The 13,645-nt window shown below is 52.1% G+C and overlaps 1 protein-coding gene across 1 annotated transcript in view; it reads right to left on the reverse strand.

Moving 5' to 3' along the window:
* LOC122393676 (RNA-binding protein Musashi homolog Rbp6-like) overlaps positions 1-13,645 on the reverse strand; it is a 130,545-nt gene that overhangs the window by 72,461 nt on the left and 44,439 nt on the right. The window contains exon 4 of the mRNA XM_043389949.1: positions 1,770-1,854. Coding sequence (XP_043245884.1) covers positions 1,770-1,854 — 85 coding nt within the window. The remainder of the gene's footprint in view (positions 1-1,769; positions 1,855-13,645) is intronic.

Consider the following 13,645-nt stretch of genomic DNA (forward strand, 5'->3'; position numbering starts at 1 on the left):
CGCGTCGTCGTCGTCGCCGTCGTCGTCAGCGGCGGCGGCGGCGGCGGCGGTGGCTGACTTATTTATACCCGGGCGGACAGACGACTGGCACCGATTCATCGGTGACGCCGACGGTACTGATTACGTCGCAGGCAGGTGTGTCGCCCCCCCCCCCGTCCCCCCCCTACAGGTCACCCCGCCGCCCTCCTTCCTCGACTGAGCCCTGGCGACGGCCACCGCCCTACACTCGGTCGTGGGTGAGCTGTTTTACCGCTCAGGACAGGTGCAACCGTCGCTGTGGTGTGTGCGGACAGCTCACTGAAGTGAGTTATTGGGGTAGGGGGTAGTCAACTGAGGGGCAAATAACCGCTCTATGACATCACTATCAGGCTAACGTTCCTTTTGAACAATATTCCAAAACTCTCACCGGACAAGCGCTGCTATTGCTAATCATAAGAAAAGTATAGTTTTCCGAATCATATCGCAGAAATTTTGGTTTCCTGATAGAAGGGGACGGCAAGTCACCAACATTTTGAATGTGCATTGCTGCACTGCATTGGAGCATTGCAGGATCGATACTCATTCGGACGCAAGCCGAATAAGGGAGTCTATTTTAGTAGACGTGTTTGAGCATCATTCGACATCTGCCATTCTTCCCTTACGCCATTCCTCGCATATCTTTTCACTCAACAAGCGAAGATAAACGAGCATCATCACGATTATTTACACGGCGTGTTTGGAACAAAACGGGGCGTGACATTAAATAACGACGACTCCTTGCGCTGCATGTCGCTCGAAGTTTGCACAGCGGAAGCGCTTTTGGCTCCACAGTTGGTAGCACGCCGCTGAATGGGCTGGCAAACAGCAGCCATTCGGACGCTTTGTGCCGATAATTGACGTTTCCCACGGTTATGAACAATATCGAACAAAGTAATTTCGCGCCCGACACCGACCGTTGGGAAAATGTGTCACTGGCAAAGTGGCGGCTTTATCTATGCATCAGCTGCTCGATCAATTTTTCAGCGTGCCGATTATAATCATTATTGTGATGGATGATGGCACATGCCTTCGCTGACGTCATTTCGACCCGGTGAACAGATGGTGACACCCTCCGATGACGTCATGATGGGTTCTAAATGGTGAGCCCCGGTAATGAGTAGAACCTCACAGGTCACTGAGGCAGCCCTACCATGAGCAAAGGAAGGCACGGACAAGTCTGGCGCGCATTAGCCATTGATTAGACAACAGTATCTATTGGCAGCTGTGTACACAGCGCAGTGTGCGGCGGCACCACATGACACAAGACGGACAACTGGCCGATACAACATCGATATGATTCAAGGGAATTTGTACTAGTTCAACCTTTGCTCACTGCATTCAAAAATGATCTTATGGCAGTGTTCAAGCCACAAGTGTCAAAATTACAAAATAATGCAAAAACGTCTCTCTTTTGAATCTATAACACCGGTTACAATACGTTTCGACTTTCATAATTTTGAAGTGGGAACCTGAGTTACTTTTAAATATTGTCGCACCAGCCATTGTTAACGATAAATTAAATAGAAATACTTTCTTTTGGCAAAGGTGGTTACGTTATCAAAATATTCGCATCGTTACATTATCAAAATATTCAATAAGAATATGTTCATTTTTCATCCATTGCGAGCCGCGCTCACTGAAAATAAATCACAGCGAATGACTGCAGCATTATGAACGCAAATCCAGGCACCAATCAGCACATAAAACACCACGCACGTCACAATCGCCGGCCAGAAGTGGTTGTCACGTACCTTTTTGCCATCTAGCTCGTGCGTGCCGTCCGCTAATACTTTGTCTACGCTGGCCGGATCGCTATAGGTGACAAAGCCGAACCCCCTGCAACAAATAGAAATAAAACGTCAGTGTGGAATCACTATAACATAGCCCACCCCCGTACAACAGACAGTAATCGGACGTCAGTGCTAGAGCGTGATCACCTAACCCAAACCATGGAACACACACTAATCAGTCGTCAACACAGTGCATGTAAACCCAACGTAGAGACGCGAAAGTCGAAAAAAGAGGAACATCAGTATCCCTCAGAGCAACGTCAGCATCCAGTCATATTATACCAAAGACAGTGCCGACACTGTCTTTGAATTAATTAATTATTAATTAGCCCGTCCATCGTCACGACCGTACCTCCCAAAAGCACAGTTCACACCGTCAATCATCGTGGACAATCTCAGACCATTTATTGCCAAAATATCGCCTGGCTACCGATGGGCGTGGCCGTTGTGAGACCCCCCCCCCCTCCCAGCAGGTACTACCCCCCCCCTAGATCCGGGAGCGGTGACCAGTACCGTCGCCGTTCAGTTGTCCTTGTTGACCGCTACTGCACGGGATTATCTGCCGCCCCCACACATCGCCTCCCCTCCCCAGTAGGGGGGTACAGAGACGGCAAGCACGGTCGGCTCGGCGCTCGGGATTGCAGAGACCGCATGAAGGGGAGGGGCGGCTATTATACAGACACGGCCGGTAGACAGAAATGCCCGACAGGTCTGCAGCTGACAGACCTGTCCAACAGCTGTGGTCTGGGACTCGGGGTATGACCTTTACGGACCGCTCTGCATAGAGCTCCGACCAGTTGGACCAAACCGATATGATCGGTGCATTGGGAGGGTGGTGAGCGAGGTCATGCTGTGGTCAATCAGATGATGGAGGATGTCACGCTGCGGTCATGTGCTACGGTCTGCGGTCAAGCTAAAACTTCTTAGCAATAGAGTGAAATGAAGCCATGAATGAAATGATTCAATGTTTCAAGCGTGCGCCGCGCTTCATATAGCCCTTTTACGAGAATTCAGGCTGATACCTCGCTTATCTCTATACATGGAACTCAGTTAAATATCACCGAAAATCAAAATGCCATTTAATAACCCTTCACTGGAAGTGCAAAAAAACAATGTTCGTAGATCATTTTCCTTACAGCACATACGCTAACGTAACGAGTCGGTTCAACGTCGCGATGATAGTGTTGTCAGGACATCGTATAGTGATACATTTGGACCCAATGACCCTGATGACTGAAGCAAAGGAAACACGGGAAACCGACGCAGTTCACGACAGCGAAATGGACCGGCGAATGAATGGAAGTGACTTTGGACACGCCAAGTTGTGCTACCACCCATAGCGAGTGGAATGCCATTACCTTGGATTGGTGTACCTGATAGTTACACCTAAGGAGAGGTGATTTACTTGAGTGTTACAAAAAGGTAATGGAGACATTCGGCCTTTTTGATATTTATGAGTAGATGAATCCGTAGAACCAGTAGATTTAATTGTCGGTGGAGGTTGGTGGCAAGCTTCACATAACTGAGTTTTCATTTTTTATTTCTAATATAAAAATAAACACTTCCTGTGAACCATCTATTTCACCTACTCCAAACACCACTAGTTTGAACGTCAGTTCAAGTGGTGTCCGTCTTGTCACGACTGATCTGCACAGTGCACAGACTATTTACAGTTAGTGAAGTCGGCGACCGCCTCAATACCCTTCCGGAGCACGTTATGTAAGGAGCTTACCAGGTCAGCGTCTATACCACCGTCAGCGACATGCCCCGGTTTACGGCCGCGCTGATCCCGATCGAACCGTGACCTTCACATGAGTGCAAAATCAATTCGCGCCGGGTCTCATAAGAGCGGCTGTTTCCGCGGCCGGCGCACCGTGCGGGATTAAGCACGGCTCGGGTCACTGGTGCCATTAACACGGGTCTTGGCAGCCGGCTGACCGGCCGGCCCGAGAGTCAGTGATGAATGGGCGGGTAGAGTGCATTGCGATGGTCCTGCCCGGGCCGGCAGGGGGCGGGGGCGGGAGAGGGAACGCCCGTGCCTGGCGGCGACGCCCGGGCCACTGCAGTGTCCGATAATGTATGATGTACGCTGCGGCGGCTGATGGCGACCACTGATGGACTGTGGCGAGGCCGGACGATGGTTGGTAATGTCCTGATTTCGCCCAGCCTCTGGTAATGGTATAGTTAGTCCAGGGGACCTCGCGGCACCTGCCAGCGCCGCCATATCACAATAGCTCAAACCTCGCGGCTGCCAACGCCCAGCGCAATAACTTTACCATCGCTCTCAGTACTGCAGTGCGGTCCATCGTACCTATGCATTGTACAATCGCTCCAGCATAGACCGTCACCCCCACCACCACGGCCGCTTTCCTCGTCGCCGCCTCCGCCTTCCGTCGCCGTCGCCGGTGTCATTACAGACAAATCTCCCCGGGTACGCCCGTGCGTGGCTGCCAGCTGGCCGTTAGCCAGAACGACGGTGACGCCGGGAGGGATAGGGCGAAAACAGCGCACCCCAGACAGCACCGATCTCGGGGACAGGCGGCTGGTCCGCGGCGAGGAACTGATGATAGTCCCAGGAGGAGGCGCAGGGAGAAACGACGAAAGGGAGATGGAATGGATTGACCATGTGAGATTCCGAAAAAAAAATGAATCGTGGTTTACGAACAGTGACATTTGTGATGTTACTAAAGTCGGGTGGATACGACGGTGGAACTCTGACATTTTGACGTCGGCCTAGCTGTGACAGTGCTGAATGCTTATGACAGAGAACGAGACCTTTGTAACTCATCAAATTCAAGCCAACACAAAGAGCACACATCTGAAAACGGACAGATGACGCGAATATACTGCCAGCATGATAGCGACACAAGGACGATCACCTGCCAAAAAGTCACGGCTGAGGCACATCAGTCATTTTGGCTCGTCCCCGCTGGCGCCTCTGCGAGCCTGTCAAAACGGCCCACATCCGAGCTGCCAGCGCAGCGCACTCAGGCAGACAGCTGCGACATCAGAGTGACGCCGGCGCTCTGAGACACCTGCGACCAGGGCCAAAACGACACCCTCCATCGGCATGTCAGACCGCCATCCACCGCCCTGCGCCTCCACCGTCCCTCATCGAGGTGCTCATCCGCACAACGAGGCAACTTTGCACCGTACCGCTGCAAAGGTCATCACGGATAGAAAATCCCGTCCTAAACTTGGCCCATGTTGAGTATACCGGGAGCCGGTCATGCAACTTTCTCGCTAGTTACGCTCTCCGTGTGAATTGATTCGTCGAAGCGGTACTTGATCGGCGAGCGGTAAAGAGCGGCTCTGGCGGCGCGGCCGTCCCCGTCAGAGTTCTGTCGACTTGTTGAGTGCAGCCGGGCTGCAGATGAGATGGCTTCTGGTCTATATCAGGAAAAGTTGTGTCCGGTTTGAGCGGCGGCCAGGCGCGGGCCACCTGATGGGTACTCAGGGCAACGAGCGCTTCCTCGCCGCGCTCAGCCAGAAACGGTGCTATGGAATATATCAGAACCTGCAGCAAACCTCGCGTGTGGGAAACAGCGCATGCAGATCCAACGATTCAGTCTGGAATGAATCACCACAGCATTGTTGATGCCTGAGAGACTCGCAACACTGCCGGCTGTGTTTATCAGACAGTGGGTCAGGTCGCGGCCCCGGACAAACCTCACACCCAGGTCACCCACCAGCGCAACCGGCGCACCTCACCGCCCAAAACACAGACCATCATCACTCTCCACAAGATAACCTGGCCTCTAACCACCGCTCCAGACCCGACTGTCCGGCGCCGGCGTGACGTCACCGTGCACAGAATGCTCTGTGCAGCGTGCACACACGGGCCGGGGAGGCGCGTTCGCCGACGCTGGCCCGGTCAGTTCGCTCTGTGTCCGGGTCACCGGAGGTCGCCGGGCGGCCGGCCGAGCGGCGCCGGGCTGACGAGGCCGACGCCATGCCAAGTCATTACCCGTCCCCGGAGCGGCGGTGTCGGCGGCGGCGCGGCCCGTCGGCCAGCACCGCCCACCCGGCGGAGAGGGACGGGGGGTGGCTGGCTGTCGGTCAGCGGGACGGGGAGGAGAGCTGGACGGAAGCGTGGAGGGGAGATTGAACGGCGGGCAGAAAGGGGAACAGACATTAGAGACGGAACTATCGATTTTCGCTTTGTAATTATCGGTAAGGAGATAGGAAAATAACTCAGGAGTCAGGGACGGTATAAAACATACATGTTCTCAGAGACGAATCCAAAATGAGGACAACAGCACGCACAAAGCAGCATCCTTTACCAGTCGACCTCGGGTAACAGTGGTGGCACGGCCTCGGACCCAGGCAGGTGGCGCTACAACAACAACAACAAAACACATTTATTAGACATAAAATGGAAATAAGCTGCCGTCTCCCTCGGGACCCTACTGCCGGCCAGCTCGGAGGCCTACTGGCGCCGCACTGGCGCCGCTCCGGCGCGTGCACACCTATCTGGCCGAGTGAGATTTACGCCTCAGATTTCGAGAGGTCAGATCGTGCAGCTCAGTGCAGTCTGAGAGCCGAGGCCCGCGACGAGGCGGCCCGCTGCGACCGGAGCGGCACCGTCACGGTGCGGGTGGAGCGGCTCAACTCGGGTGGATCCCAGAGAGGTCCGGGAATATTTTGCCAGACTAAACGCGTGCGCAGTCACACCAAATCCACTCCTCAAGAGCTATAGTGTCCATTACGTCTGCATGATATCCCAGATTGAATTGCACAGGTTATCCCACGAGACTCATAGCCTGGGTGCAGACCCATGCAGCCCGCAGTGCACGCTATGCCACAGACCGACCGACCCTCGGCGTCACAGACAGCCCGCTGCACGGACGTCGGACACCTGTGACGTCACCTGCCCCGGTAGTCAGCTGAGTCACCTGAGCGCCAGCTGAAGTCACTCGGACACGCTCCGTCGCCCACGAGCGACGCACAAAGGACCGGCTACACCGATCCGGCGCTCAGAACAGACAGTACAATAACGACGCAATGGGTATTATCCGCCGCGTTTGTGGTTATCCAGCCTGACCTGTCCATATAGGCTCTTCCTGAACCGCGCACCGCTGCAGCGTTATATAAGCTGCACTGTTGTACCGACCAGTCCGGCAGAATACTGACCACCGGTCGTAAACGAAGCCGGCACGACCGGCACTTGATGGGCCTGTTCATCAACCCGCAGTCCAGTGCGCAGCGTGCACCGATGTGCGCGCTTCCTGCTCACAATACTGTCCAGGGTTATGTTCAAACTGAAACCACTAACACAGCAGGGATGCATCTGAACATATTGCCTTGCAACACCCACCCGCCCCGCCCCCTCAGCGCCTATGGACGTTCAGTGACGTCACGGTCACATGACCGGTGGCGGTGACGGCTCACCTTGACTGAGACGCGAGCGGTGACGCAAGGGCCCGCCGCCCCCGCACCGCGGCGCCGGCCGGCCGGGCGGGCGGGCGGGCGGCAAATTCCCAATAGTGCTACACGCTACGCACAGCCCAGGCGGGTGACGTCACGGTGTCGTCACTCGCGTCCGGGGCATGCGCATGGGGGCCCGCTCGGCTCTGGAGGCGCCGGCGGCAGGCGGCTCAGAGAGCTGCACGGCAGATGGGAGCGGGTTCCGAGATGTGCACGGCCGATGGGAGGGCTCGAAGACCACTGCTCTGATGCCTTTAATAGTCAACTACACTGCGAACGATTTATCGGGTATATCCGACGCAGAAGTTGCGGCGAAAGAAGAGTTGAAAGAGTAGTTGAGGTAGAAGAACAGTAAATTTCAAGCCCAGCGGCGTATTTAGAAAATCGCGGAGGGGGGGGGGGCAAGGGTTTGGAGGGCGCCACCTCACCCCAGGAGGGCGCCATACGGTCGCGAGATAAAAATCCGCTCAGCGGGAGGGGGGGGGGGGTGGAGGCATTTTTTTACCACGCCACCAGTGACTTGGTATGGTAGGTTACGCTGCATTGATTTGGCATCGTGTGTATTTTGTTTTTACTCCAGGCCAAAAAAGGTCAAGTCACCCGCTCAGCTTAAAAGGCAATGCTTAAAACTTTTTTTTAAGTTAGAGCACTTGACATGACCTGACGACCTTGCTTTAAGCGACTATGGTTTGCATTTTTACAGCACGTGTAAGAGCAATGTACCAAAAGGTGTGCCCCTCCCGCTCACCCACTTCCCTCTCTCCCCGAGGAAAAAAAAACGGAAGCTCGTAGCGTAGTGGCACCTTTTTCGGATCTTTTTTAACCGCATGTCTGAAGAAACCTCCTGGCGCGGGTTCATCTCACACGTGACAAAAAGGTTGCAAGTTATTGGCATAGGTACTAAGTTCCTAGTAAAGAAGAGATGGTGAAATGCTGCGCCGAAGGCGCGCGAAATTTTTGAAAACAACCTTTTCCTCCGCTTTTTAGGCACATCTTTTGCGTGCTCACTGTTCAAAGCTCTTCCCGCTCTTTTACCAAATTTGAAGGTGTAAAAAATACCTAAGGTTTGGTGGGGCCGATGCCACACAAGCTGTATAGAAAGCTTCGCCCATGGGTGACGATGTAGAAATTTAGAAAAGTTTATTGGCGGTGGCATACACACCGACACCAGATCACCATATCGGATTGATACCGGAGCGCGAGGTGCGTAAACACAAGCGCACAACGAGAAGGCGGCAACAACAGAAAGAGAAACCATAACAGGGCTGTTCCTCATGAGATCGATTAGTCTTCTCGGGCTTCTCATCCAAATTACCTCGACCAGCCCTCTTGACCTTCTCACAGATGCATACAGTGTTGAGCACCTTCAATCACCGAAACTTGGACGCCAATGGGTAGAAGGGCGGCGATCAAAAGGGGGCGCCAATAGGTAAGAAGCCAGAAGGCTCCGATCAACAATCAACAGGAGGGTGCCACCATGGGTGAGAGGGCGGCAAGGAACAGGAGAGCACCAATAGATAGGAAGGTGGCGATCAACAAGAGGACGCCAATGGGTAGGAGGGCGGTCATCAACAGGAAGTCGCCAATGAGTGGAAGGGTGACTATTAACAGGAGGGTGGCAATGGTGAGGAGGGCGCCTTTGCCCGAGGATGACATTGAACAGGAGGGCGTCTGTGAGGAGGGCGCCGATTTGACAGGAAGGTGCCAGTGGATAGGAGGGCGGCGATCAACAGGAGGGCGCCAGTGGTTAGGAGGGCGGCGATCAACACGAGGGCGCCAATAGGTAGAAAGGCCCCGATTAGCATTCAACAGGAGGGACTAGGAAACCAATAGGTAGGAGGGCGCCAATGGCTAGAAGGGCGGCACTCAACAAGAGGGTGCCAAAAGGGAGGAGGGCGGCCATAAAAATTTCACATGAGGGCGCAATAGATAGGAGGGCGCCAATAATTATGAGGGCGCCGACCAGAAGAATGGTAGCAATGTGTAGCAGGGTGGCGACCTATAGGAGGGCGCTTTCGGGTGAGAGGGCGTCTATTTACAGGAGAGCACCAATAGGTAGGAGTACACCGATCAAATGAGGGCACCAGTGGGCAGGAAGGCAGCGATCCTATGGGCTTACGTATCCAGTCGCGATTGTTTTTCGATTCGATTCTATCACAATTGCATTAGCGATTGGAGGGCGCCTTCGGCGCCCAAGGGGGGGGGGGCATGGCCCAGTGCCCCCCTGCCTACGCCCCTGTTCAAGCCAGTTTCTGAACTCTTCTCCTTCTCGGGTTTTGACATTACATCTCAAAGTCAAGGTTGAGGTATCATCTTTGCAGTTCACGTCGATGTTTGAAAAGCCTGAAGATTCAAATTTTTTTCCGAAAAAAAAAAACACATCCTTTTCCATCTTGCACCACAGGTAGGTACAGAAACAACACCACCCACAAATCCAACACAAATTACAGTCTAATAGGTGTAACACCAACACGGCCTTCATTCAAATCCAACATCCAGCGCACTCGGCCAAGGCCATCAATCAATGCCGTAATAGGCCGGAGTTCGGACTTCGGAGTTCTATAGCCTTGAATAGGCCAAGAATAGGCCCTTGAATTCGCGCTTAGGTCCGCGTGTGATTCGTGCATAGACTCGTATATTGTCGTCATAGACTTTCCTTAACCTGTATCTGAACTAGCGAATAGATCCCCACCTCGTCTGACTATTGGCTGATGGATGTGACGTCACATAACCCCCAGGCCAATGAGCGTAGGCGTCAGGTTATGACGTCATCTCCCGCGAAAACCAGCCAGTCAGCGCTGGAGGTGCGTAGCGTGTAGCATTATTGGGAATTTGCGGGCGGGCGCGGGTGTGGGGAGTATTGTGACTGTCTGGGGAAGGGGAGGGGAGGATGGGGCGGGGTCCGTCGGTGGCGGGTGGAACACAGAGCTGTGCCGTACGGCCGCCGCTGATTGCATTTGGTGGGTGGTGTTATACAGCGCGACAACAGCGCAGCGGCGGCGGCGGCGGTTGTATGACGTCCATTGTTGTGATGTCCGCCCATCTGGGCTGGCTGACGGCCGCTACTGTTGCACAACGGCGAGTGATTTTCCATAGGACACAACAGACCAGGGCTAGTAGCGCAGCCGAGGCATGACGCGATGGGAAGCGAGGGATCAAACAGGATCGCTACCAGCATGAGCGATTCTAAGAAACGGTGAAACTGGTTCGGGAATCGGAATTGCGGAATAAAAACTGGACCGGTCTGGCTATGGCACGCTCACTCGCAACGGAAAAGTTCCTAGCTATAGGCCCAAGCTAAAAAGAAAACCTGCAAAGAAAAGATGCGACTACCTGAATTGATAGCTAGTGTCAATGGATGTAACAAGTCCCGTTCTCATACCGCGTCCAGCCCTAAAACGAAATCATATCTGATACGAGTTCATACCACATCAGACCACATAGGACCACATCAGACCACATAGGACAAAATCGCCTGTGGTTCATAGTTGATGAGTATTTCGGTGACTGTCAGACACCCACATCCTTCGACCCACGATATACCCAATGAGCCGTAAACACTCCGTATTAGATGCGTCAGACTTGTTTGGCGAGCCAGACATCGGGGCTATCTTCGTGCTTCATTTCACTGAGGTCTACAATTCATGTATTTCTGCCTATTGTCTGACATCGACGGCAGAAAACCTGTCACAGCGCATCCGCCAATCTGTGACAGATGAGGTTCCTTGCCGCATCAGCACCGCCCGACAAGGCAGTCGGTAATGGAGGGAGAGAGGGAGGGATGGAGGGAGGGAGAAAGGAGAGGGAGAGAGAGAGAGAGAGAGGGAGGAGGGAGAGAGAGAGCTCCACGAATATCAAAGGCAATATGAAGTGCACATAAAGTAACAGAAGGAAATTGAACACCCTATAGTCAGCGTCTGACTTGTGTCCGAATTCCGATAATGAAATAATAAAGTTAACTGAAATTCATTTGCTAAAATCAATTCAGAACGAACCTCTTCTTAAAGTAAACAGTAGATAAAGTCCTAAATGAGACTCTGTAGTTTCATGGTTGTCACAATTATTCTTAAGAAAAAAATAATGGGGATAGGACAATGTAAACAAAGTGCATACCATGGCGAATGTGTTGCGATGAGACTTCATTGAATTGTTCGCTCGTCTGTTCTATTGTTCCCGCTGTTGAATGGAATGTATGTCTGTATTACGCGAACGTCCTCAGACACCACATGCGATTTCCCCAGGAGCGAGCGGTACCAGCATGGGCGGGCAAAACAGTGGCAACAGTGCGTTGCTTTCCTTTGTCAACAGTGAAGACAATAAGTGCCTTATTATGCACGCTACCGTTTGGAGGGCGGAAATGTCAACAGCATATACTATGGCTCTTCCTTGATGTAGCCGCGATAGTATTCATATGTCATCATAGCAGAATACAAAAACACAATGAAACAGGAGTAAATTGTTTCCGAGAAAAATGGATATAATAGTATCCCTCCGTTGGTTGAGGAGAGCGCAGCTCAGCTGAATGATGGCATTTAACTTGCTGTCTCCTCTGCATCGCAATGCTGAATTGCATCCAAACGGAAAAGACTAATGATAACGAACGTCAACAGCGAGCATCGATCAAAAATCCGGCGACACAAAAGACAACAACACATAGTTCTTTACAAATTACAACCAAGAACAAAACAAGTCGATGAATCAATGGAGTTCAAACCATCTCCTTAACCCTCGCCCGTAAACGGCGATCTGCCACCTTCGCCCATGCAGGGGGGGGGGGGTTGGTGCGACCCCCCCTTGGCGTTTGAAAACGGAGCGTCGTAGAGCTTAGCGGAAAAAACCAACGGATTGCTCTCGCCGAGATCTCGCGATTGGTGGTATATTTTTTGGTCCTAGGTCAACATTTGACCTACTTTTGACCGGTCAAAGGTCAAATTTTCGGAAAAAATAGACTTTTTCAACTTTCCGCGGCGATTGCGGCAAAACGGTGGGAGATATCGACTTGAAACCTTCACTATCGTGTTCCTTGATCAATTCTCTATTGTTTGGTATGTATTTCGTTTCCCTAGCTCTAAAAATGGCGCGTTGGGAGCGCCGGAAGTCGGCAAGGTCACAGTCGGCGGCAGAAATTCGAAAAATCAAAATTTAAATTTTTGAAATCTGATTGTATTTTTGGATTTGGGAGGTCCATTTGCTCCCTATAGAAGCTAATATTGCTGCATATTCCCATTGAGGTGACAAGAATTAGCAAAATAGTGGTTCGGGCGCTTTTCAAAAATAGTACCGGACGCTGTTCCTCTTGTGACGTCATAGCTCCGTGACCTGACCTGACCCGGTCAAGTTTCTTATACCATATGATAGCCAATACTTGCCCCAACATGCATGGGAAGTTTCATCACGATCCATCAACCGATGTCCGTACCACCGCACAGTGGGGATTTTTCCGATCTAGCACGTATTTATTCGTAGAGGGCAAACCATAGGTAGAATTGTAGCCAGATTGTGCACAGATGTTGGCTGGTGTGACCTGGTGAGAATTTTACTTGTAAATGTGCATAATCAACATAGTATAGGGGGTTCAATTGGACCCCCCGCTCAGCCGTTTGGCCCCTGATCAAGCTAGAGCTTCGCGGAAAAGTCAAGCGTGCTGCCTATGACGAAATGAGGCCGAATATATCCAATTTCAAAGTCCAAGGTCATAAGCTGACTTTCCAAGTCAGTTTAATGACCCAACTAAAGTTGGGAAATCGAGACCTCTTGAAACTTCGCAAAGTTATGGTGTTACGGGGTATTTTGGGGTGCTGATCGCGAATTTCATGTTAGTTTTGATCACAGACGATGTCTTTATGCATTTAGGCCAGGTCGGGTCAGGTCAGGTTAGATCAACTAGTAGGCGTCCTGCCGGCCATCCATAGAAGTGTCACCTACTACTGATAGCTTCGTAACATGGAACGAAGGCACCAGAACTACTTCGTAAATATTCAAATGGCTGCTAAAATCGAAATCAGCACCAAAAACTACCCTAGAAACAAGTAAAACTCGAAAAATTGAACCAAGGTCATCAAAAGGTCACTGACCTTGACTTGACCTTCACGTGACCTTGACACCCACCATTATGCATGGCACCAACATCATTTCACATATTTGAACGTTTAAAACCACAAAAAGACTGGAAACCGCGGATAATGTGAGCTGGCATACGCCGAATCGCGATTCCGGCCAAACATGGTCTCGAGAAATATGCCACAGGTCAAAGGTCAGTTGGGTCAGAGTCATGAAATTTTTAGATTAGATGTAAAATTGATGATCTCGAGGGCACCGAAAGTTTCGGCGCGATCGGCCGCTTTTTGCGCGAGTAATTTGCGGAAAACCATGGGGTTTTATCCGACCCCTTCCCCCTCCCCCTCCCCACA

Source organism: Amphibalanus amphitrite, unplaced genomic scaffold (genome assembly GCF_019059575.1).
Source record: "Amphibalanus amphitrite isolate SeventyFive unplaced genomic scaffold, NRLGWU_Aamphi_draft 000003F_arrow, whole genome shotgun sequence".
NCBI lineage: Eukaryota > Metazoa > Arthropoda > Thecostraca > Balanomorpha > Balanidae > Amphibalanus > Amphibalanus amphitrite.